Source organism: Hyperoodon ampullatus, assembly GCF_949752795.1.
Source record: "Hyperoodon ampullatus genome assembly, chromosome: 1".
Classification (NCBI taxonomy): Eukaryota; Metazoa; Chordata; class Mammalia; order Artiodactyla; family Ziphiidae; genus Hyperoodon; species Hyperoodon ampullatus.
In genome coordinates this window covers 14,033,078-14,056,415 of record NC_136914.1, presented here as the reverse complement: position 1 = coordinate 14,056,415, position 23,338 = coordinate 14,033,078, and the positions used below count along the sequence as shown (strand labels likewise).

The 23,338-nt window shown below is 54.2% G+C and overlaps 1 protein-coding gene across 1 annotated transcript in view; it reads right to left on the bottom strand.

Moving 5' to 3' along the window:
• Positions 1-23,338, bottom strand: part of PPP2R2C (protein phosphatase 2 regulatory subunit Bgamma) — a gene marked incomplete at both ends in the record, with an annotated part of 133,055 nt that overhangs the window by 5,718 nt on the left and 103,999 nt on the right. The window contains 3 exons of the mRNA XM_079707492.1: positions 3,108-3,199; positions 6,400-6,569; positions 15,892-16,056. Of these exons, the coding sequence (XP_079563618.1) occupies positions 3,108-3,199; positions 6,400-6,569; positions 15,892-16,056 (427 nt within the window). The remainder of the gene's footprint in view (positions 1-3,107; positions 3,200-6,399; positions 6,570-15,891; positions 16,057-23,338) is intronic.

Genomic DNA, 23,338 nt, shown 5'->3' with positions numbered 1-23,338 from the left:
CTCTAACGTTCCAGAAGGTTCTTTTAACAGGGACAAGGGCAGTTCCTGCCCTGGCTTGCATCTAGGCAAGTTGCTTCACCTCTGCCAGCCTTATTTTCCTCATCTGCACGTGGGGACCACGGTCCTGGCTGCCCTTGTCCCCAGGCTCTCTTCTTTCCACTGGGGAAAGGCTCCTGCCCCATCCCTGTGGGGCTGGAGAGTGTGACAATCATGGTGCTCTACTGCCCCCTGCTGGCCAACTGTGGCATGCAATAAATCATGTCCATGCTGATTGGCTCAAAAGTGAGCATGTGACCCAAACAAAGCCAATCAGATCCTTCCATGAAAATTTTCTATATACCTAGAAGGGTGACTGTGGGCTGGGAGGACAACGGAAGGGGGACTATTTGGGGTCACTATCCCGAACAGCAAGGGGGAGCCATCTGTAGTAGGAGAGGATGAGGCTAGTATTTAAGAAGAAGCAGGGAGGCTCAGAGATGGGAGTGGACAGAGAGGAGATGGCCCCAAAGGTACAGCATGAGCCCTGGGGTAGCCTTGCTGGAACTTCTCAGAACAAGCTTAGGCTTATCTGATTCCTGCCACTGGAAGATACTTGGTTGACACAAATCCCTTCTTCCCAGGCAGAACAGGTCAAGGGGAGCTTCCTAGAAGAGGTGGCATTTGAGGTGGGTCTTGGTGGCTCCGCAGGGTTCTTTCAGACAAGACAAACAACAGACCCGTGTGTGCAAATCATCGGACCATCCACTGCCAATATGGAGCCATGGCCTTGCCAGGAGTTTCACACACAGCGTCTTATCCTCAAAGCAGCCCTTGAAAGTCATGATTTATTAGAACTATTTTCCAGGTGAGCAGACTCAGAGAAGTCAGGTGGCTTATTCAAGCATGCAGTTGGAGAGTGGTGGAGCACAGTCTGGAAATCGAGGGTGTCTGACCCCAAAACCGCTGCCCTTTCCTTGCCCCCAGGCTGCCCATCTAAGTCTTGCTAGAGCTGGGTAAGGGGCGCTGTGAGGGTTATCAGATGTCCACCCGCTCTGTGCTGCTACCTATACAACTGGCATGCTGGAAGCTTCCCATTAACATGAGGACAGAAAACGCTGAGCTGAGGGATTCAGAAGGTTTGCTTTGGTTTTCAAGGGCGGGGGCCCTGGAGGGCAGCACTTGCTTCTCCCCTTTGCCTCTGAGCTCCTGGAAGGCTGGGACCAGGTTTTATTTACCTTGGGATCCTCCTCTATGGGGCTTGCTGGGCTCATAGGATGCTTGTGTTGAAGTGGAAGGAGGTGGCATACCCCTATGCCTTCCAGAAGGTCAACAACCATTGACTGGACACTCCTGAGGCCCCAAGTGAGGGGCTCAGGAGGGGCTGAGCTACAGTCCCACTCCCAGGGGCACCTCAACCAGTGGGGAAGGCAAACAGAGGCAAGATGAAAACATGTAATAAATGCAAAGACACAGAAGGAAAACCCAGGAGGCTGGGGGTGTCAAGATGCAGAGGACCCTGAGGGCTTCCTGGAGGAGGTGGCCTTGAGTGTGGTCAGGGTTCCAAGGGGTGGGAGTAGAGTGGGTTGTGGAGAAAGGTGGCAGGGACTACCAGGGCTGGGGTGGCTGGCATGTAAACTGCATGGCAGGAAGTGATGGGTGAGAGGCAGGACAGCAGCTCCAGGCTGGGCACCCGAAAGCCAGGAAGAGAAGGCAGCTCCAGTCTCTGGAAGCCCAGCATCCCCGTTCATGGACGCCCCCTGGTGGTGATGTGAAGGAAAGGCGGGCAGGGAGCCCAACACATAAAGACAGAAAGACAGACAGGCAGACAGGCAGACAGACACACACACAGTAGTATTGGAATCCCCTTTTTGCCGTCTTCTGAGATTCTAATAGACCCCCCAGCCCCAGACCTACTGCCGGTAATCCCTGGGGAACCCCCAGTGTGTCAGCCTGGGGGCAGGCCCCTGGAGGGAGTGCCGTGGGTCACCTCTGACCCTGCTGCATCAGCCCAGTCTCAGGCCAGGGCCTCCACCTGGTTTTCTAAGTGTCCTTCAGCGGACCCCATGGGCCCACCATACTGGTCCCTCTGAGAGCACTGTCCACTTGGAGACTCCTCAGGCCAGGTGAGCACCCAGCATGCTGGCAGAAGCTCTAGGGGATACTCCAACCCTGGACACAGCAGCTCGACCCCCCTTGGATCCCCACCCACCTTCCCTGGCGGTCCTGGTGGGTCTGTGCTCACAGCCACACAGAGTGGTGGCACAGAAGCTCTCACATGACCACAGCAGTGCCGGCCACACTCAGAACTCGGGGACAGCCCAGCCTGCTCCTGGCCGGACACGCAGGACTGACAGGGTCCACGTGGATGGACGCGCCCTGGGACGGCACCTGAGTCGAAGGCTGCCGGCCCTCACTCCGCGCCTTCTCGCTCACCAAACCCGCTCCGCATGTGAAGTGTGACGGCGACAGGCCGATATCCTGGCCAGAGTGCTTTTCAGCCCTGCACGGTCTGGTCACCTGGGTCCCTGCCCTGGGCCTCCCCTGTCCACACTCGCCCTGGGCTGAGCCAGGTGATGGGGAAGCAGGAACTCAGGTCAGGCTCAGAGCCATTTCCCGGGTGGGTGGGGCTGTGAGAGGTGGCTGCACCCGTGGAAGCCCCCAGCCCCCAAAGGTGCAGGAGCTCCGCCACGCTCCCCGGAGCCCAGTGGGCCTGAAGCTACAACCACGATGGTAGAGGAGGGTGGAGGCGGGTGTAGACCGGTGGCTAGAGCCCTCCCCGTCTCGGGGCTCTGGCACCTGAACAGCCCTCAGTCCTGACAACCTGGGGAAGGGGCTGCACGGTGAACGACCCGGAATTGACTAAAGATGCTTCCACTACCGCTCAGGAGAACAGGGCTCCACGTGGCTGTTACGTATAGTTTCAGAACATGAAGTTTCCTTTCTGCCCTTGAATCTGAGAGCTGAGAGCTCGAACCTGCTACAAGAAAGACTGGGCCTCCTTGGAACACCTTGATTCCTCAGGCTTGGTAACAGTTAGTTCCCCTAACACATCCCGCCCAGGTCACCAGCCGGCCCTGCAGAGTGGAAGGTCCCTAGTTAGGTGGGCGGGGTCCAAGGTCTGAGGTTACCTGTCGCTCCCATTCCAGGCGCATTCGAACTTGTCAAAAATGCAGTCGTTCTCATACAGGGAACAGAGCTTGCTCCGAAGGTAATCGTGGACCTGGTGAGAGAAGGGGACGGGGTGAGTCGAGGGGGGCACCCCGACAGTCCTGGCCCCCCTCCACGAGGAGGGTCTCACTGAGCAGGGCTGTGCCCTCCGGGGTCTGGATGGCACTCCCAACTCAGCCCTGCTCATCGGGAAGCGTCCATAGCCTGGCACACGGCCGACCCCTGAGCTGTGGCCAGAGAGGGGACAGTCACAGTGACAAAGGGAATAACGCCGAAGGGGACCAAATCCTGGCTTTGCTCCTCCCTGGCTGTGTGACCCTGGACAGTGACCTCACCCTCTCTGAGCCTTGGTTTATTCATCCTTAAAGTGATAAGAGCACTCACCTCATGGGCTGTTCTGGGGTCAAATGTAAGTGACTATTTGGTATAGGGTCATGTCCTCTGAGGACAATAGTCACCGTGGGCACATTAGTGACCATCATGGAGAAAAGGGGAAGGAGGATTCACACAGGCCTCTCAAGCGTGATCTCGGCAGACGCCACCTGTCCTGTTTTATGGACGAGGCACTGAAGCTCAGAGGTTAAGTAACTGGCCCAAAGTCACACAGCGTAGAAGTGGAAGGCCAGGATCCTCTCCCAGGGTCACCAGACACCACAGGAGAGATGGTGATGCCCCATGACCTGCGTCCATCTGACTGTAGCCCCATCCCACAGGCTCTGTAACCACGGGGCCTCCTGGGTGCCAGCTCTCTTCGGGGACGTGGCCCTGCCCTCTGGGTGGCAGAAGGGGCAGGTAAATGGGTAACATGAAGCCTGAACTCCTGGCTTTGCCCCTTTGTGACCCAGGGGAGTCACTGAGCTGTTATGAGCCTCAGGTTTCCCGTCTGAAAAGCGGGTCATGAGATTCCCCCCGCCGGAGAAGAGCATGAGGGTTCAGGGCGACGACCACGGGGCAAAGCACCAGGTAGGTGTTTGCGACCCCGATTAACTATGGAGGGGTGGAGAGAAAAAAGTGTCCAACTCCTGCTGGGCAGTGACACTGGCCACAAACCAAGGGTCAAGTGCAGGGAGGGGTGGGGAAGAAAAAGGGGCTTTTTGTCCTTTTCCCATCCCTACCCTTTTCTCCCTGTCTTCTTCAACCACAGAGGCTGTAAACCTACTAATTTTTCCAGCCTGGTCATGGGCCTGTTCTAGCCAATGAGTTGTAAGAGGTCTTCTCAGGAGTGTTCTGGGAAAGCTTTTGTGTTCATAATAAAACATACCACAGATCCAACCAGCACAGCCTTTCACATTTCCTCCTTTCCTGAATGGATGGTCAACATAGTTCCTGGAGTTGTGGCAGCTGTTTTGCCACCATGAGGTATCAAACATGAAGGTAGAAAACCAACACTCAGACGATGGTGAACTAAATCACAGAAGTGGCTACTGGGACACTGAGCAGGTCACAAAGCCACTAAGTATTCTAGGATACTCCAGGCTTCTTGTGAAGGGAGAAAGGCCCCTATCTATTCAGTACTGCAAGTCAGCCAAACACAATTCTGTTTTACACAATTTCTAGCACCTAACAGCTAAAAAATGTTAGTTATGTTGGTTTTATGTAAAGATTACTATTTTAGAATCAATAGGTCAGCTGGGCCAGAAGCCAAGCACCCAGCTTTGGACCTGGTGCTCCAGAGCAGTGATTCTCCGCTTTACTGGGTCCTCACGTGCTTTGGGAATCTGAAGGCTCTGGACCCTCTCCCCACAAAATGCTCACATTAAACACTGCACCTAGCTTCAGGGTCTGGGGGCTTTTGCTGACACCAGGGACACGAAAGGCTGAGGGGCCTCAGAGGGTTGGACACAGTCATGTCCCTGGGCAGGCTCTGGGAAGGTGCCAGAACAGTCCGTCCCACAGGGCTGAGCAGGGGTTAAGTCATTCCCGCCCCAATCTCTGACCCCTCCCATTCCCAAAGGTAGAGGAGGGGCTGACCCCTTCCTGGGAAGTGCAGTGGGAGCTGGAGGCCAGCAGTAAACACAGGTGGCCAACAAAGGGGCCCTTTCATGAATCCGTCATCCTGGGAAGCTGGGGGGCGGGGCAAGGGCTCCGGAACCGCCCCAGACTTCCCTGTGGGCGTGGAGCTGCCAGCAGCACACGTGTCCCAGGTCAGACTCTGAGTACCCCGTTTTCCCCTCTCAGCTCTGTGCCCCTTCCCAGTGGGGGCCCTCCGCCTCCCGGGACACTGCCCTCCCCCAGGCCTTGGCAGGGAAGGGGGCTGTGCAGCTCCCATTTGGGCCCCGAATCTGTCACTGCCCAACTGTAAGGCAGCTCCCCATATCCTAACCTCTCAGCATCCCAGGTTCCCTTCCTGTCAAGTGGGGCCGATATCACCCCATTCACAGGGGTAGTAAGGAATAGAGGTGAAAAATACATGTGGCACTCAGTGTGCACCCAACGCTTGGTGACACTATGAGGGTTTGGCTGGGTCTTCTGGGGTGGGGGTACTGTTTTCCCACTCACATCTGCACAACCAAATCCTACTCATCCTACAAGGTCCAGCACAAAGGTCACCTCCTCCAAGAAGCCTCCCAGACTGCCCCAGCTAAAGACGTAACTGGCGCAGCTTTAAAACAGTCCCCTGTTTCTTTCCAGTCCCCGCCAAATTTGAACATCACAAGAATTTTGTTTTCTATTCCCTAATATATATGGATGAATCCTAACAGAAAAATAATACACGACTTTCCAGGAAGGTGTCCCACGCTTCATCCTGGACGCCTGACTGAAAAAGCCTGCACGGAGTATTTAGAAATGTACCACGCTCCCATTTCACTGCTGTATCACCAGCTAAGGATGCTCCCTGGGAGAGGGCAATGCTTAGCCTGCGTTAATGGTAGGACTGCAGACGCCGGCTCCAGGGGAGGGAAGCCATGGTCTGCACCCTCAGACTGAGCCCAGCCTGATGCTCATCTTTGCCCCCTGGACCTTGGACTGCAGGCCTAGTCACAGCCCTGCCTCAGGGCAGGAGTCTGCAAGCAGATGACACACAGCTCCCCGTGAGGCGGGGCTGAGCAAATTCTCCTGTCCTTGGCTGAGCTATGTGGGATGAGCTGCCTGATTTCTCAAGCCTCAGTGTCTTCACCTGCAAAATGGGCTGATGAAAGCCGCCCTATAGCTGGGAAAGCCCCTCAGTGTGAGTTCTCAGCACCGGGAAGGGCGGCTGCGGGTCTCCCACCCACAGAGGGGCTGCGAGGTTTCCCAGGCATCAGGGCCCACCTGGTAGGTCTCTATGGGCCGCGCCTCCATGTTCAGGTCCCAGACCTTGACTGTGAGGTAATCGCGGGTGAGCATGTACCGGCCGCTGTGGCTGAACTTCACGTCCGACACGGAGGAAATAATTTCCGAGAAGAAGGAGCGGTTACTGGGGTCCTCGGGCTCTTCAAATACTGCGGAGACAAAAACAACCACCGTCACTGGGCCACTCCCACCCGTGGGGTCCAAATAACAGACGACTCCGTTTCCACTCTGGGCTCATGTGGTAGGTCATTTATTCATTCATCAAACTTATAACTAAATACAGGTCAGGCCCAGGCCCAGATGGATCCTCCAAAGAGGGAAGAACCAGCTCTTGGAACAGTGTTTATTGAGCATTTACTCTAAGCCAGATTCTGTGCTGAGCCTTTCCCGTGTGTTACCTTATCTAACCCCACAATAAAAACATCAGGTCGGTACCACTAATATTCCCATTTTACAGCCAAGAAAACTGAGGCATGGATGGCTTCAGAGCTGGAAAAAGTGGTGGAGGAGGGATTTGAACCCAGACCTGTACTCAATTTGCTGCTCTCTGCTGCCTCCTGCTGGTGATGCCAAATGCCAGGACTGTGAGGTGTCCGGGCATCCTCGAAGGTGCTGGACCACGTCCTGGACTAGGCTGAGCACCGCCTGTGGTTCTAACTGGCTCTGGCGCCTCTGTTCATGGTGCACTGGGCACACATGGCCAAGCCCCACTCATAGGTATGTTCTGTTTGGCTGCCGTGCGGGTTGTAGCAAAACCAAACCTCGCCACCACGGATGCAGCCTGAGTCCCGTTTGCTGCCTGCCACCCACCTCCTATTATTTTAGGCCAGCTGCTCCACACAGGAAGTTGCTTACCTGACCCCTGAAGGCAACAGCTTGCTGCCTTTACCAGAGGTCCCAGAGTGGGCAGTGAGCGGCTCCCCAAGCAGCATCCCTTCCCTGCTGTCCCCCAAAGCCAGGCCTTCCTGACACAAGGAGGTTCCCATGCAGCAGGACAAGCTCTTCCAAGTTCCATGTCTGTTGCTGGCTGTCCCAATAGTTTGCCCACCTCACTGGACAATCAGATACTACAGTGGCCCTGGTGCTGCAGCAGGATGGAAATTAGGGTCCCTGCTGACCATTTAGGACCTGGGCCATGGATGGGCCTGGGGGTCAGGGAAGACGATGGGGTGGTGGGTTGGCAGCCATCTACAGCCAGTCTGGAAGGACTTTTAAACATTTGACAACCTGTCCAGCTGTCCCCACGGGCACCGGCTGAGTGGCTGCCCTGCCTGCTGGTCTCAAGGCTCCAGGCTTAAAACAGGGAAGCAGAGAGCTGATCCCATGTCCCCAGAGGCTCACAGGAGTGCCCTTCCTGCTGGCCCCTCCTATGTGGGAAAGTCCCATATCCCACTTCCCAGGTCTGTCCCAGCCCCTTACCCCCCATCTGGGAACCTGTTCTTCTTCTTGTCCAAGGTAGACACTGCTCCTGCCTTTCCCAGAGATACAACTCCTGCCCAGCTCCCCTTGGCAGGGTGGCTGGAATCAGTTCCTGGTGGACCATCTCATGTGGTCATGCCTACATGCATTCACTCATCCTCTCAGTTAAGCAGTCCATACTGAGCGCCCACCATAGCCAGGCACTGTTTGAGGCCCTGGAATGCGGCAGTGAGCAACACCCCCATTCTCCTGGAGCCCACATTCTCCTCCCAGAGACAGACAGTAAAACTCAGTGACATGCGATACCATTGGGCCATGATGGAAGAAAGATAAAGTAAGTGAGGAGACAGAGAGAAATGGGGGCTGGTGATTTGGATAGACAGGGCGTCTATGGGAGAGCACATCTGAGCAGAGACATGAATGAAGTGAGATACCAGGGAGTAGAACTCCAGGCAGAAGTCATAGCATGTGCAAAGGCCCTGAGACAGGGATGAGCTGAAGGCCACATAGGCTGAGAAAGGCGAGAGCAAGGGGCTGTAAGCCATGGGAAGGGTGTCATCCTGTAGGCAATAGGGAGCCACAGAAGGGCTCGGAGAGAGGAAGGGCTTGGCAAGATTTGGTTTTCTCCAGGATTCCCCTCCCTGCAGTGGGAAGGAGACCTCTTTGTGGGTCACCTTTAGCCTCTAAAACCTCTGCATTCTGATTGGTCATCTCACATAATTGTGTTTTGTGCCCTGGTACACTGACACCTTTATTTTTGCAGGTATAAACATTCGTAATTTTTCTTTGTTAAGCCAAAAAATTTAAATCAATGACATTTCCCTCTTCTCTCAGATGCCTGGAATAAAGACAAATTCAATACTTGATTTCTTACTTAAACTAAAGCACTGAGGTTCTGTATTGTCTTTTTTTTTTTTTTTTTTTTTTGCGGTACGCAGGCCTCTCACTGCTGTGGCCTCTCCTGTTGCGGAGCACAGGCTCCGGACGCGCAGGCTCAGCGGCCATGGCTCACTGGCCCAGCCGCTCCGCGGCATGTGGGATTTTCCCAGACCGGGGCACGAACCCGTGTCCCCTGCATCGGCAGGCGGACTCCCAACCACTGCGCCACCAGGGAAGCCCCCCTGTATTGTCTTTAAATGAACAGGGGTATAGACCTAATACTTGGGAGAAATGGGCCAGAAGGTTTGAAAGAAGATGCACCTCAAACTCTCTTCAGGGATCTGGGTGGCCCCCAGCACTTCCCCTGGTACGTGGCAGGAACTCTCCCTCAACTGAATCAGCATCTCTGCTGCTAGGCGTCAGACAGAAGGTAAGATATAAAAGCATAAAGTGGGGTCTGTCTCTTGCACCCCGACTTTGTACCCCTCGCCTGCCTCGGTGGATTCCTCCAGCCTCCACCCAAACCACTAGGACTGGTCCAGCTCACTCCGCCCTGCACCCTACAGAGCTCCTGGCACGCTTTGTGGGGTTTCGGTAGGCAGATGGGGACCAAAATCACAGAGGAGCATCCGCACCGGATGTCACAGAGCCAGGGGCTGCGTCTTCTGCTAGCTTTAAGGGGCAGGAAACCACAAAGGTCAAGGGCTGAGAGGATGACCTAATCCATAGTTGAAAACAGAAGCACCAAATGGCCCACTGCAACCTCAGTTCTGGCTGTACTTGGGCACTTCTGATGGTTTTTTTAAGCACAAAAGCACCAGAACCGAAAAGGATTAGTGGAAAGGATATGAACAAGCCTGAAAAAAGTTATACCTAGAAGTTCTTAGTTTTCTTGTCAAATATTTCTATGAAATTTTTGATACAACTATTTTTTGTCAAAAGACTGCAGAATCTTCCGTATCAATCCCTCCCCCTCCCCCCAAACATAACCTGCACGTCCCCAGGCCATTAATAAGAGATAAGAGGGTCTCCCTTCTAATTGATGGAATCACTAGGGACATTTCACAGTAATTACTGCTGCCAAGAGTTCAAAGAATTGCATCCCAGAGCCCCTGTCACTCGTGGTGGGCTCCATCCCACCTCTCTCCCCTGCCCTAATTATTTTGTAGTTGGAGGGCTCCGAAACAGCAGAAATCTCTGTCCGAGCTTTTTTTTTTTTTAAATAACTTTGCATAATTAAGGCTCTCGTGGCCCTAGCTGGTTCCCTGACAATCGCATCCTCCTCTCTGGGTGTCACCGCTGTCACACACCGGGGAAGGGAGAGGAGCCCCCTTCCCGCCACCCTCGCCTAAGTGACGTGAAGGGACCCTGGGGAGGGCCTGAATCACCCGTGATCCAAGGAAATGGAAGTGAAGCCTGAGGTGCGGGCCAGCCTTCCTCTCCAGCCTTGCACACAACTCTGATGTGTCCCTCTTCTGCTTAAAGCCCTCCATGGTTCCCAGTGCCCGCAGCATCAAGGTTCAAGACCCCACGTGTAGCTGCCAAGCTCCTTCCTAGCTGGGCCCCAATCGGCCTGCTGCTCCAGCTTCACGTACCCAGATTCCCAGGGCCTCGAACAGGGTGAGGCAGGCAAGACCCCTAGGGCACCACACTGAACAAGTCACTCCGGGGTCGGCTTAAATGAATGCCTCCTTCCATGTTGTGACTTAGGCATCTCGCTCGCCTTATCCTAACCCTTGCCCTGCCATACACCAGGCAGCAGGGCAGAGCCAAGCTCTGGGTGACCTCAGGCAAGCCCCTTAACCTCTCTGAGCCCACATTTCCTCACCTGGAGGACAAGCATGGTTAGACCTCCAGAGGTAACACCTAGAAGCACCTGGCCCAGTGAGAGACTTGAGTAGCTGTTCAATAAAACTGCATAACTGTTTTTATAGTTATTTTCCACATTGTTTTCTCTCCCTGAAATTTCCTTTCCCATTTTTAGCCTCTGTCCTTCTCACCAACTCCTGTACATCCTTCAGAACCCCAACTCAAACATCCTGTTCTCTGTGCAGCTTGCCCAGATGTTCTCCAAAGAAATCAAATGCTCACCCTTGCTGCCCGCACAGCCCTGGGATGCCCTCTTGTATGGCATCAGTGAGGACGCCTGGTCACCTCATGCAGCTGTGAGCTCTTGGGGTAGGGGGCTCTGCCTTTGTCATCGGTCATCCCGGCATCCCTGCCCAGCCTGGAACCAGGCTCAGAGCCCAGTCTTGCTCACAGAGTGGACAGAACCTTCTGGTGCTGCCTGCCCATGGGGCCTCTTCTCCGTGCCTTTCCTGACATATTTCTCTCCCCACCTGGTATGATGCCACTTACATATCTAGGCACAACAGTGAGACCTGTGTCTGCTAGAAGTGGCCTTTGGGGGCCCGTGGCTTTTGCTCTGTGTCCCTCTCAGTGGCACCAGCTGTGTGCCACTCCTCATTGTCAGCATGTGGGTGGTCTTCTCTGGGCATGGATGGGGAAGTGAGGGGTAAACGGAGCAGGCAGAATTGATCAGATGGGGCTGGGATGAAGGGAGGTTCAGGCTTGATGGAAGAACTGCCCTGGCTTGAGCCACACGTGCAGGGACAGTGGTGCAGGGCAGTGAAAGCCTGGAGAGAAACAGGGACATACGGAAGCGGGGCTGCAGGTCTGCAGAGGTGGAGAGCGCAGGAGGAGCCGGGCCTGAAGGAGCAGACAGGTCCTGCCCAGTCCTTGCTCCTGGCTGCCCTGGCAACGGGTCCCTCCTCTGCTCTGATATCATACGAGAACCTCCACTTGAATCACGAGCACACGTATCCAGCCTAGTCCCACCTTCCCACCTTGGGCTCCAGGAGGGGGGGTGGTCCCTGCAGCAGAGGGAGAAGCAGTGGGGTTGCGGATCACAGGGTACCTGTCGCTCCCGCACGATGCCACTGTTGGGGGAGATGCCTACTGCGAGGCCACCTTCCCGCCCCTGCCACCCTGCCACCGGGAAGGCTGAGGCCGTGCAGTGGGAGCAGGGACAGGTGGTCACTCTAAGGCGGTGGCCACAAGGAACCCTCACTGATAAGGAGTTAACAACTGTCATTCTCTGCTTATAACTGTCCCCTGCTCAGCACCGTGTGATGGACCCCGTTGGATAAAATAACATCCACCCAACTGTGGCCCCCCGCTCCGCAGGATCTGCCCCCACCTCTCTGTCTTTGTACCAGTGGGGTGAAGCTGTCCTTTCACCCCACTGCAGCCAAGCCCCTCTCGCGGCACGCCCCTCCCCGCTTCTCTCTGCCGCCTCTCGTCCCAGGCTCACTCTTTTTCATTCTTCAAGGTGCAGAGATGCCTCCTCCGACCACCTTCATTTAAAGCTGACCACATCAGAGCAGCCGCAAAGCCTTCAGAAACTTGCCCGCTGTCACGCTCCTATTTACTTACCAGTCTGCTTGCTCCATAAAGGCAGGCGCCCTCTCTCTGCACAAAGCCTGCGGCCACCCCTCACCCTCTCTCACTCTCCTTTCTCCATTCAGTCCGTGGGCAAAGCCGACCTTCCGTGCGGATGCAGGACCTGACCCCCTCCACTCACCGCACCCACCCCGCTCGGAGCATCAGCACCTTTCATCTGGGTTACTGGGCTAATCTCCCAGCTGGCCCCCACTTCCACCCTCCTCCCAGCAGCCAGGGGGCTCCTATTAAAACACAGCCAGGCAAAGCCCCCTGTGGCTCCTGTCCTTTCAGAGTAAACCCAGAGCCCCCGCCATGGCCTGTAAATCCTCTGCATGTGGACCCTCTGCTCTCCACATGTGGAGCCTCCTCGCTCCATGCGCCTCTAACCTCACCCTCACCCCCCCCGACTCTGCTCCTGCCACACGGGCCTCAGGATCCAGCTACAGGGCCCTGGCTGTGCCCTCTGTTGGGGGCTTTACCCTGGCTCTGCCCCCAGATATCTGGAGCCTCTCCAGCAGAGGGGGGCTAGGTCTGGTCTTTCTACCCCAGATCCATTACCAGGGATGAGTCCTGGGAGTCTACCCCACCCAGACCCTTTAAATGGACCTGGCTCACCCACAGTTTCCATAAGAGTTCTTTGTTCTCAAGGCTTCTGTGAAGATTAAGTGAGAAAGAACACAGGCTGATAGGCATGAGACTACGGGAGCCTCTATCCTGGTTCCACCTAGCTGCGTGACCTTAGGGACATGTCTTAACCTTTCGGTGCCTCTGTGTGATAAACAATAATGGCCCCCAAAGACGGCCGCATACTCATCTCTGGAACCTGTGAACATGCTACCTCACGTGACAAGACTTTGCAGATGTTAAGTTAAGGGTCTCGAGCTGCAGAGATTATCCTGGATTCTCCAGGTGGGCCCTCTGTAATCATAAGAGAGAAGGAGGAAGGTCAAAGGCAGAAGAGATGGCATGATGGAAGCAGGGGTTAGAGTGATGCATTTTGAAGACGGAAAAGCAGTGACCTCTAGAAGCTGGAAAAGACAAGGAAACAGATTCTCCCCCGAAGCCTCCAGAAGGAATGCAGGCCTGGTGACACCTAAATTTTAGACCTCTGCCCTCTACAACTCTAAAAGAATATATCTGTGTTGTTTTCAGCCACTGTTTGTTACAGCAGCCAGAGGAAACCAGTACACTCGGTTTCCTCATCTATAAAATGAATAATCGAGTACCTCCATCACAGGGTAGCTCTCAGGACTTAATGAGATGTAAACTTCGAGCAGCACCTGGTGTGTAGCAAGCCCAATGTTAACTGCGGTTCCTGCTTCACCCAGCATCGGGCTGTCACAGAATAGGGGTTCCACCAGGGGGAGCTATTGTCATTACCACCTATTCTAGGGAATCTTCGTGCTTCGGCACAGCCCTCCCTTTTGGCAGACTCTGTGCTGTGAAAAGCAGAAATAACGGTCTATTTTGAGGATTCAAGCACAGTCGTTTCCATGGTTACCCTGTCATAATGACTAGCAGACAAAAGACCCGGATTTCTACTGCTTTGGAGAAAGACAACAAGCTGTGGGCTGGGTAGCAGCAGCCCGTGCTTCCTGGCTCTGCCCTTGACGGGGAGGAGCCTGGGGAAGCCACTGCATTTCTCTGACCTCGGTTTCCTCATCTGCCCAACGGCAGAAGTCAACACGTGATCCACTTGTGATCCGGGACGCCCTTCCTTCAGAGAACAGAAAATCACGGTCTTATCTGCTGAGAAAATGATGCTGCGACCATTCATCTCTGGGGGTGTCTCTATCAGCCATCCCCTGAGTTCTGAGTAGTAACTAAGTATATGGATAGAACTGAGATGCAAAGAATGGGTCCTAACCTCCAAGTCTCTTTATAAAAAGACCTGGCTCCAATAACAACCATTTGTTCTGATTAAAAATAACTACCTAATTGGCAATCGTCTGCTTGCCAGACGAGGGCTAAGAACAAACGCGATCTGGAGAAAGCAGACAGCAAGGCAGATATCTCCTCTGCTCACGACTTATGGCAAATTAAAGGAGGGAAGGAAAACAGAAGCTGCAACGTATTGTACAAAGACTGATGAACAATCCTGTCACTGGCATTAATGAAAAAGTGCAGAATACTGAGTTTGAGAATGAAAAGAAAATTCTAGAAAAATTTAAGATACATTTTTGATGCAAATTAACTCTCATAGAAAACCTATATAAACCAATAATCAAAAAAGATTTACACTTAAGTTTTACTAAGACTTCAAGAAGCTGATATATGATACTAAATATTCTAGGGAAAAAAAGAGAGATCAGCCAGCTCATTTTACAAGAGAACAATCATCTTAATAAAACTGGGCAAAGAGTGTAGGCAAAGAAAACTAAAGGCCAACTGCATCTATGAACATTTATGCCAAAAGCATAACTTTTGCATTTATGCAAAACTTTCCTGCCCTCAGTGTCACCAGGCACTGAAAAAACCCCCGGTAGTCAGAAGGTGCGATGTCCCTCCCTTCATACCTTGGCCGTGCCAAAGCCTTCTGGAACTTCAGGAGAGGCAGACTCCTCCGTGGCCCTATAGTTAATTAATACTCACCACAGCCCCAGGAGAGGGGACGAGAAATTCAATGGAGTTGAGTCATCAAAATAAAGTTACAGCTCTTGTACTTGACTTTGTGGGCTGATTCACATGCAGCTCCACACCACCAGGCGTAGGACGAGGACGTGCCTGGAATCTATGCTTGTGTGCCTGGGCTGGGGAAATGTATGAGTGGTGGCCGCCCTGGTGGGTGGCTGCTTGTTCAGACCCCAGGGAACCAGCTAACACAGTTACAGAAGCCGAGAGGGGCTCTGACTCTCACATCCAGCCCACGAAGAACGTCATTCAAGCAGCGTGGGCAGACACAAAACCATCTCTATTCTCCCTAAATTCCATCCTGCACACACACTCAGGGACAATTTCTGGAAGTATTTCTTTCCATGCTTTTCTGTTTCCATTCTTTCAGTGAAGTAGCCATTGCCTTGCTTTTTTCCCCCACGGAATCTTTAAACATCATTCCCCCACGTCATTAAAAACCTCCTAAGTCAGTATTTTAAATGTCTGAACAATATTCCATTATACAGACATCATCATCTGGCCACACTGGTGCCTTCCCATCTTGGAGCTTTGGCCCCTGCAGTGTCCCCCTTCTAGAAGATTCTTCCCCCAGAGATCTGCATGGCGCACTCCTGCAGCACCTCAGAGAGACTGTTCCACTGTAACCTCCTCAGTCAGTGGCACTGACATGACCCTCCCTACACTCTGCTTTCTTGGCGGCTGTTTACACCACTCACCACTTCTGGACATCACATCGCTGCAGACAGTCCTGAGCCTGAGTGCCTGGGGGCTGTGGCAGCACTGCCCTCTCTGGCTGCCCAGGGAAACCAGGCTCCCCGGGGGGGAGACAGTGACCCTGTCCCTCCCAACAGCCCTCTGCCTCCTTCACCCAGTCTTTCATAAAGCCCTCCAGGGGCCAACTGGCCACCACTCATTCATTTGTTCACTTGTTCATTCGTTCATTCATTCAACAAGTGTGTATTTCCGGACACTGCTGTAGGCACTGGAGTGGATACAGAGATGAACTGAAGCCCCCGTCCTCGTCTGCCCCCTGCCCCCACCCCGCAGGCTCCAGCACAGGGACGGCCCCGCCCACGTCTACCGCCACCGGGGCCCCCGGCGGGCATGCGCACTTACGTTTGGAGTGCTTGTCGCACAGGGCGGCCGCACGCATGTCGCAGAGGCGCAGGGAGCCCTTGCTGCTGCTGTAGACGAAGAGGTTACAGTGGTGCGGGTGGAACTCGGACGCGGTGATCACCTCCGTCAGGTCCTCCATGTTGGCCGGCTTGATGTCCACGATGTCTGGGTGGCCGAGTCAAGGAAGGGGCGGCTCTGCCTTTCCCAGCTCGGAGACCCTCGGGTTTCCCGACGCCTCTCCTCGGCACACCCACCTACCCCGCGTCTGAGCTGGCTCCGTTCCTGAGACTCCTGGACAAACATCCCGCCACGCAGTCCCCAAGCTGCAGACCTGACTGTCGTCGAACAGCCTGCTGGTTGTCCCTTCTGGGTGCCCGCCCACTGTCCCCATAAGGCGGGACTGCCGCCTCCTTCCTGACCTGTACCCTTTCTCCAGCCAGTGCCCATCCGCTGCCCGGCCCCACGCAGGGCAACCCTTGAGGCTTCTCCCCTCTGCCCCTCCTCTTTCAGTTGCCAAGCAGGAGGCCGGGAGCGTTTGTTGAGTGCCTACCACATGCTGGGCTGTGGACACACTAGGTGTGAACAACTGCAGTTCTCCCCGTCACTCTGTGAATCGTGTCTGAGCCCAGTGGACAGGGATCGGTTGGTTCCCCTCCCCCCCCGCCCGCCCCGCCCCCACTCCCTTCCGCCACAGCATCAAGACTCTGCTTTGGGGAAAAGGTCCTCTGCTTTTCTGGGTTTTCAGCTCTAATCTGTGCCTTCCATTTCCACTCACAGTCACCACGAGGGATAAGCATATGGCGTCAGATGTGCCAGGGGTGGGGCTCCAGACTTGGAATACTGGGAACGCTGGGATGCAGCTCTGTCATCTCTGCGGGCTGGGTGGTGTGGAGAGGAAGGGACTGTATCTGCTGCCATGACAAGGGGAAACCCGGAGCCTGGGGCTGGGGCAGTGGATGGAGAGAAAGATGTGTCAGTACCTTTAGAATCCTGGGTGAGGACTCACCCGAAAACGGTAACCCCTGGACGGTTAAATATAGGACCCAATAAGTCCATTTTCTGTTTTGCGTCAAGAATTTTGTCGCTTGGAAAGGAAGTATCTCTGACTGAAATGCTGGAGCCCAGAGAGGGTAAACAACTTGTCCAGGGTGACTCAGCAGTAAGTGGTGAGGCTGGATTCCTGTCCATTCGCTGTTGCCTACAACAGCAAATCATAACCCCTTGCTGTAGCATCCAAGGCCTGGCATACCCTGGCCTCTCTCTACCTCTCTGGCTTCAGATCCTACTAGTCGCTCTGCCCTAAAGGCACTTTCCTCTCGAACAGCGACACCTTAGGTCTCTGGTCTCCCCAGCCCCGTGGGGGCTCTGCACAGCCCGTTCCCTCTGATGGAAATGCCCCCTCCTCCCTCTTCTTTGCATGTGAGCTCTGGATTCAGAGAATGCCAGCTCTGCCACCTCCTGGCTGTGTGATCCTGGATGAGTCCCCCCACCATCTAACCAGCCCCCCATGCCTCAGTTTCCTCATCTGTAAAATGGGCTAACAGTTCTATCCTCATAGGTTTGCTGTGAAGACGAGAAGAGGCAAAGCCCTTGGCAACTGCCTAACACATCGCAGAGCTCAACGAATGTCAGTTGCTCTTATTATTTTTTATTATCTGGAAAATACTGATTGAAACTCTGACATTCATCTGCTCTCAGCACCCCCTCCTTCACCTGCCCCAGGCTGCTTCCTCTCTCAGTAAGAAAGAGGCATTTTCTGACTTCTGTAAACAGTAGAATTTAGAAAGCATCAGAAAAGATGGTTGAATCTGTGCAATCAGAGGAGGGTCTCTGTGCAGATGCTCAAATCTTGCTTGCTAGAAGCACACCATTAACCAGAAACTTAGCATCACATCAGAATAGAAAGAGAGGGAAAAAAGGAGCTATGTCGTCAGTGCCTGAATTGGTTTCCCAGGAAACTGTGGTTTTCTGGTACGATAAGAAGCAGAGATTAAATCATGAAAAAGTGAGACTACAGGTTGAGAGAGAAAAAGAGCCAAGACTTCTGGAATGTGAATTCCACCAACATCAGCCTGCAGCCCCATCCTTCTCAGCCTGAGCCCCCGCTGATGACTTCCCATGGGCTCTGCCTGCTTAGAACGGCTTTCATTTCCTACTGAACTTAAAATGGTGTCTGGAGAAAAAGTGCCGTCGTTTAAGAAATGCACATGAGTACAGCACCTGTCAGATGTTCTGCAAATAGGGACTGAGATTCTCCCACAGGACTTGGGACACAAAAGCCAAAGAGGGCCTGGGAGAAACAGAAGTGCCAGGCCTTAGGGCACACAGGTCAGGTTTGAGTCCCGATTGTGTCGTTTGTCAGGGGATGTGGGTTTTTACTGTGTTTCACAGGGTTATACCCTCCTCAGGGAGTAAAGATGCCTTGCTTTGTAGGTGGTTCCCTCAACATCCCAGGGAGACCTGTCACCCGGCCTGAGGGGGCTCAGGCCGTTGTGACTTGTTGCTTTTGCCAATGAATGGAGGGCAGAAGTGACGAGTGATGCTGTCACTTCCAGGCTGAAGGTCTGAGAGCCAGCACGTGCTGTGCTGTGAGCCTCAGGGCACAATCAGCAGGCTCTTGTCACCTCTGAGACTTTCTGATTGTTACTTCAGGATCACCTAACCCTCTTGACTGAGTCAGTGTCCAGACTGTTCCCTTCCCGGCCTCAAGGTGTTCTGGAATCCAGTCCAACAGAGAAGGGATCAGAGGTATGATGTCTGAACTCTGGCTAGAGAGAGGGCAGTGTGGTGGCGTGAAGCCTCCTCTCTCAGGCCCCCAGACCCTGGTCCCAGACTCACACAGGGGCCAAGGCCAAGCAAACGGGTGTTGCCTTTTGCTTGATCATAGAGCATGTGCTTCCTGCTTCCTGTTTCCCGTGACCCACAGCACTCTAACCTCCCCTGACCGCCTCACAACAACCATGCTCGGCTTTGGCCTGCTTCTGCAAACACTTGCTAGAACTCTGAACGAGGCCATGATGGCTAAGTCTGCGGGGTTCAGTCGTGTCTGCAGGCTCTACAGCTAACATGCCTGAACCAGGGCTAAACAGAGCCGGCCGAGGGGGGAACCCACGTGGACCGGGGACCCTGTGCATGGGCTGAGGAGACAGAGTCTCCAATCCCTGGGTCCCATCAACAGCCGTGGACCACGGCTCTTACAGCCTATGCATCACTCGGGGAATCTCTCTTGCTGTTTCAAACAAAGGACTGGATACAGTGGGTGCTGGGGAAAGATGATGTGAAGCACAGAGCTTCCTTTCCACCTGATGCTGGGGGAGGAAGACATGGCACAGTCATGGCCAGTGTGTGCCTCTGAATCCCAGGGCCCAGAGCCTGACCCAGCACCTCCAGGACAGCACAGCGTCCTTCTGGGCGTGGCCATCCAACCGGGTCCACCATCATCCAGTCCCGGGACGGCTTCTCCAAGACCTCTGGCTCCGCTCGTCACAGAACGAGGATCTCCTGTGGGTGCCCAGCTCCGCACTGACCATCGGGTGTGTGAGAGCCAAATTATCGAGAGGGGCTGTCCCTACTGAATCCCCATGGCCACATCACAGAGCAGGGGCCTGGAGACGGACTCCTGACCAGCGAAGTAGGTGTGGAGAAGCCTCCAGAGCACGGTAATTACATCCCAAACAGACACCACAAACACTTCTCCGGGACTCCCACCTGAGTGGCCACATGCCTGTGGACTTTGAGACACTTGACCATACACAGTGGCCTGGACTTTGGCAGCACCAGTGCTGGGCTGGAAGTTGGGGGCCTTGGGCCAGGTGTCTGGTTTCACCTCTCTCTGGAATGTTCAGTTCCACATGCAGAGATCACTTCCATCTGTAAATCTCGGTTTCCCCTATCTGCAAAATCAGGGGTTGAGTATGACCCCGGAGCGCCCTTTCATTTCGAGGATTAACCCACACGTGGCTTCCCCCATGCCCACTTCAGAATCAGCTGCATGAATCCCGCGTGTAGCCAGTGCTTTTTTCATGGCAGGACTGACCTCTCTTGGGAAGGAGCATAATTAGACTCATTTACAAGCCCCCCTCCTCCTGGCAAAGCTGGATGAATTATTCATGTTCTATTTGTCCATCTAGGTGTACTCCAAGTGTCTGATGGCTTTTGCTTAACTTTCACTCACACTCTGGCAGCTAAGAATGATTTTGCCTCCTAGGAAAGTTTGTCAGACACAGGTAGGTGGAGAGGGAATCAGGTCATGTGGAGAGGATGAAGGGAGAAGGTAGACTAGCTCTGGTCCACGCCCCTTGGCTGAGCGCGATGTATTTTTCTCCAGTGCAGTGTGTTGAAGGGTGCCTCCCCCACCGGCCCCCGAACCCAAATACATGTCCACATCCTAACCCCCCGAGACTGTGAATGTGACTTTATTTGGGAAAAGGGTCTTTGTGGATATGATCAAGTTGAGGATCTCAAGATGGGGGTCTTCCTAGATCACCTGGGTGGGCCCTAAATCTGATTACAAGTGTTTTTATAAGAGACACCAAAGGAGAAACAGAGACACCCAGAGGAGAAGGCCATGTGGCATCTGAGGCAGAGGCTGGGGGATGCCTTGGGCTGCAGGAGCTAGGAGAGGCAAGGAAGGAGCCTCCCCGGGAGGCTGCAGAGGAACACGGCCCTGATAACACCTTAACTGCAAACTTCAGGCCTCTGGAACTGTGAGATGATAGATTTCTGTTGTTTTAAGTTGCCCAGTTTGTGGAAAGTTATGGCATCCACTGGGAACTCAGACACCCAATCTGCTTCCTGGAAGCTGGGGAAAAGACACGGGTGTAATGCTAGTTATCATGGACAGCTTCCTCTGCCTGCATTCCAGACCTCTTCTTTCCCTGCAGTTCCCTGTTTTAGCAGCCCCAGCCCTGAGACGCAGAGCCAGGAATCAGGGAAGCTTCTGGATCCCTCCCTTTCCCTCCATCACATCCAGCCTGCCTCCGTGTCCTGTGCTCATCCACCTGGAGGTCCCTCTGCTCTGGCCCTCAGCCCAGGCTGCCTAAGCCTCAGTGGGGCTCCCCGCCTCTGGTTAGCCCCCCAGTCTCAGCTAGAGTGAACTCCCTAAAATGGGGGTTGGGTTCCCCTTGTCCCCACCCACAAGAGAAGGCCTTCTATTCAGGCTGCAAATACTGGCTGACCTATCTGTTTCACTCATCTGGGTGCAGGCAAAATCATTTATACCCCAGGCTCCAGTTTATACCAGACTGGTACCTGTGCCCACCTGAGATGCCCTGCGGGCTGATCAGATGGATTCACATCTGTGTCTGTTCAGTCCTCTCCACGTGTGAGTGAGGTGCCCCTCTTTCTGTGGAGGAGGAAATGGGGGCTCCGTAAAGAGAAGCCACTTGCTCGGGGCCAGGCAGAGGGGGACCAGCCTGGGACTGGAACTAAGCTGAGTTCCAGAACCTGCAATACGCAGTATGCAGTATGCTGTGACTTAGGAGGCAAAGCAGAGCGGGGACGAGAACTCTGGCCCCTGACAGCCTGGGGCTGAATCCAGGCTCTATCGGCTTGCTAGCTGTGTGTGCAAGTTTCTAAACCTCTCTGTGCCTCAGTTACCCCAAGTTCAAAATGTCAATGTTACGCCTTACCTCCTAGGGTAGCAGTAGGATTAATTAAGATGGTGCACGTGATGTGCTGAAGACAGGGCCTGGCAAGGAGTAGGTGCTTTGTAAGTGAACTCCTAAGAAGGCAGGTGGCATAACACTGCAGGCAAGTGTTGCCTGGCTGCCAGGGAGCCTGGATTCCAGGCTTAAATCTGCTTTTAATCCATGCGGCGCCTCCCTTGGGCCAGTCACTCAACTTTTCTGGACCAGTGTGAGCTGAGGCTCGAGGAACACGAGAGGAAGAACACAGCCATGGGAGCGTGGACAAGTGGGCAGGAGGGTCTGCCACCTCCCTGGGGCACCCAGGGGCCTGGGAAGATAGCTCTGGTTCGGGCAGCTGCCTGGCTCCAGTCCCCTTTTCCTTCAGTGGCCAAGTGTGAATAAGCACACATGTAACCCTCTAGACCAGGGGTTGGCAGACATTTTCTGTAAAGGCCAGAGAGTAAATATTTTAGGTTTAGCAGGCCACAAGATCTCATCTCATCCAGGCTGCTGAACTCCGCTTTTGTGATGCAAAAACAGCCACAGACAATATGGAAATGAATGGGTGTGGCCGTGTTCCCATCAAGCTTTATAAACTGGTGGATTCATGCGCCCACCTCTCCCCACTGGGCTACTCTTTGCTGACCCCAGGTTTAGAAGAGGGATTGCAATCTTGCTGTTGTAACAGAAGCCTCCCTTTATTGCAGTGTGTAAGACGCCTGGGGGTCAGTAAAGCTCAGAAACAGGTTTGTCCTGTTCCATTCCAGAAGGAAGTCTGTGGTTCTTACTGCCAAGGACACAGGAATGTAATCCAGGTGAGCCTTTGCAGAGTCATCAGGTTTGCAGAGATTTTTATAGAAACTCCTTCATCTTTTGCTGCCAAGAGCATCGCCTGGTGTCCTGAAACCAGTGGGGTGACACCAGTGGGGTGACACCAGCACCAGGCACCATGGCCTATCAGTTCGAAGCCACGCCGCTCCGTGGGATCCCACTGGGAGGGTCCTGAAACTTTGGAGAGAAGGTGGCTATGCTGCTGTGGCCCTCACTCCTCTGAGGTCTGAGGTGCACTTCTCAGGGCCTTGGTTTCCCTTACCTACCCCAGGAGCACCGGTACGAGGGCCATCACTCATCCCCTGGGCAAATCTCCGCTGACCATAAAATGAGTCAGGCACGTGAAATGAATAAACATCATTGGTTCGATCCACCGAGGGGCTCCAGTGAGAAATAGGTATGGAAAGCACTCCATAAATGGCAAAGAATTACACAAGTATCAACTAATGTGACGGGGTTTAGCGGCTATGCCACGACAAATGCTTGTAAAGACACAGCAAGTAACTGAGCTCTGAAACACAGTCAAACCCTTGGAGGGCTGCTGAGGGCAGCCCCCTTCAGGTCGGGCACCTGGACGTCCCTGCGGAAGGGACCGCCCACCCTCCAATCCCACAAAGGAGGAGAGGGAGATGAGGGTGGGGAGGTGACCGGCCCAGGGCCAGCGGTGGAAGCAGAGCAAGGATGGAATCCTGGCTTCCGCACTCCCAGCCGGTGTTCCTCCCACTGCCCGCTCTGTTCTGGAGTGACTGCACCTCCACACAGCGTGGAGCTCTCCCACGGGGTCAGCACCCGCAAAGGCCCTGCTGCTGGGGCTCGCTGGACTGGCTGTATCCTGGGCAAGCTGGATGTTGAGAGTGGGCTCCATGAGGAGAAGGATGTGGCCTTGAGCTCCACTGGTTGAACTGAGCAAAGTGTGGTTTACCCAGATGTCCTGGTAGGAGCACACTCTCAGGAGGGGGGGGTGGGGTGGGGCTGTTACCATGGTGACC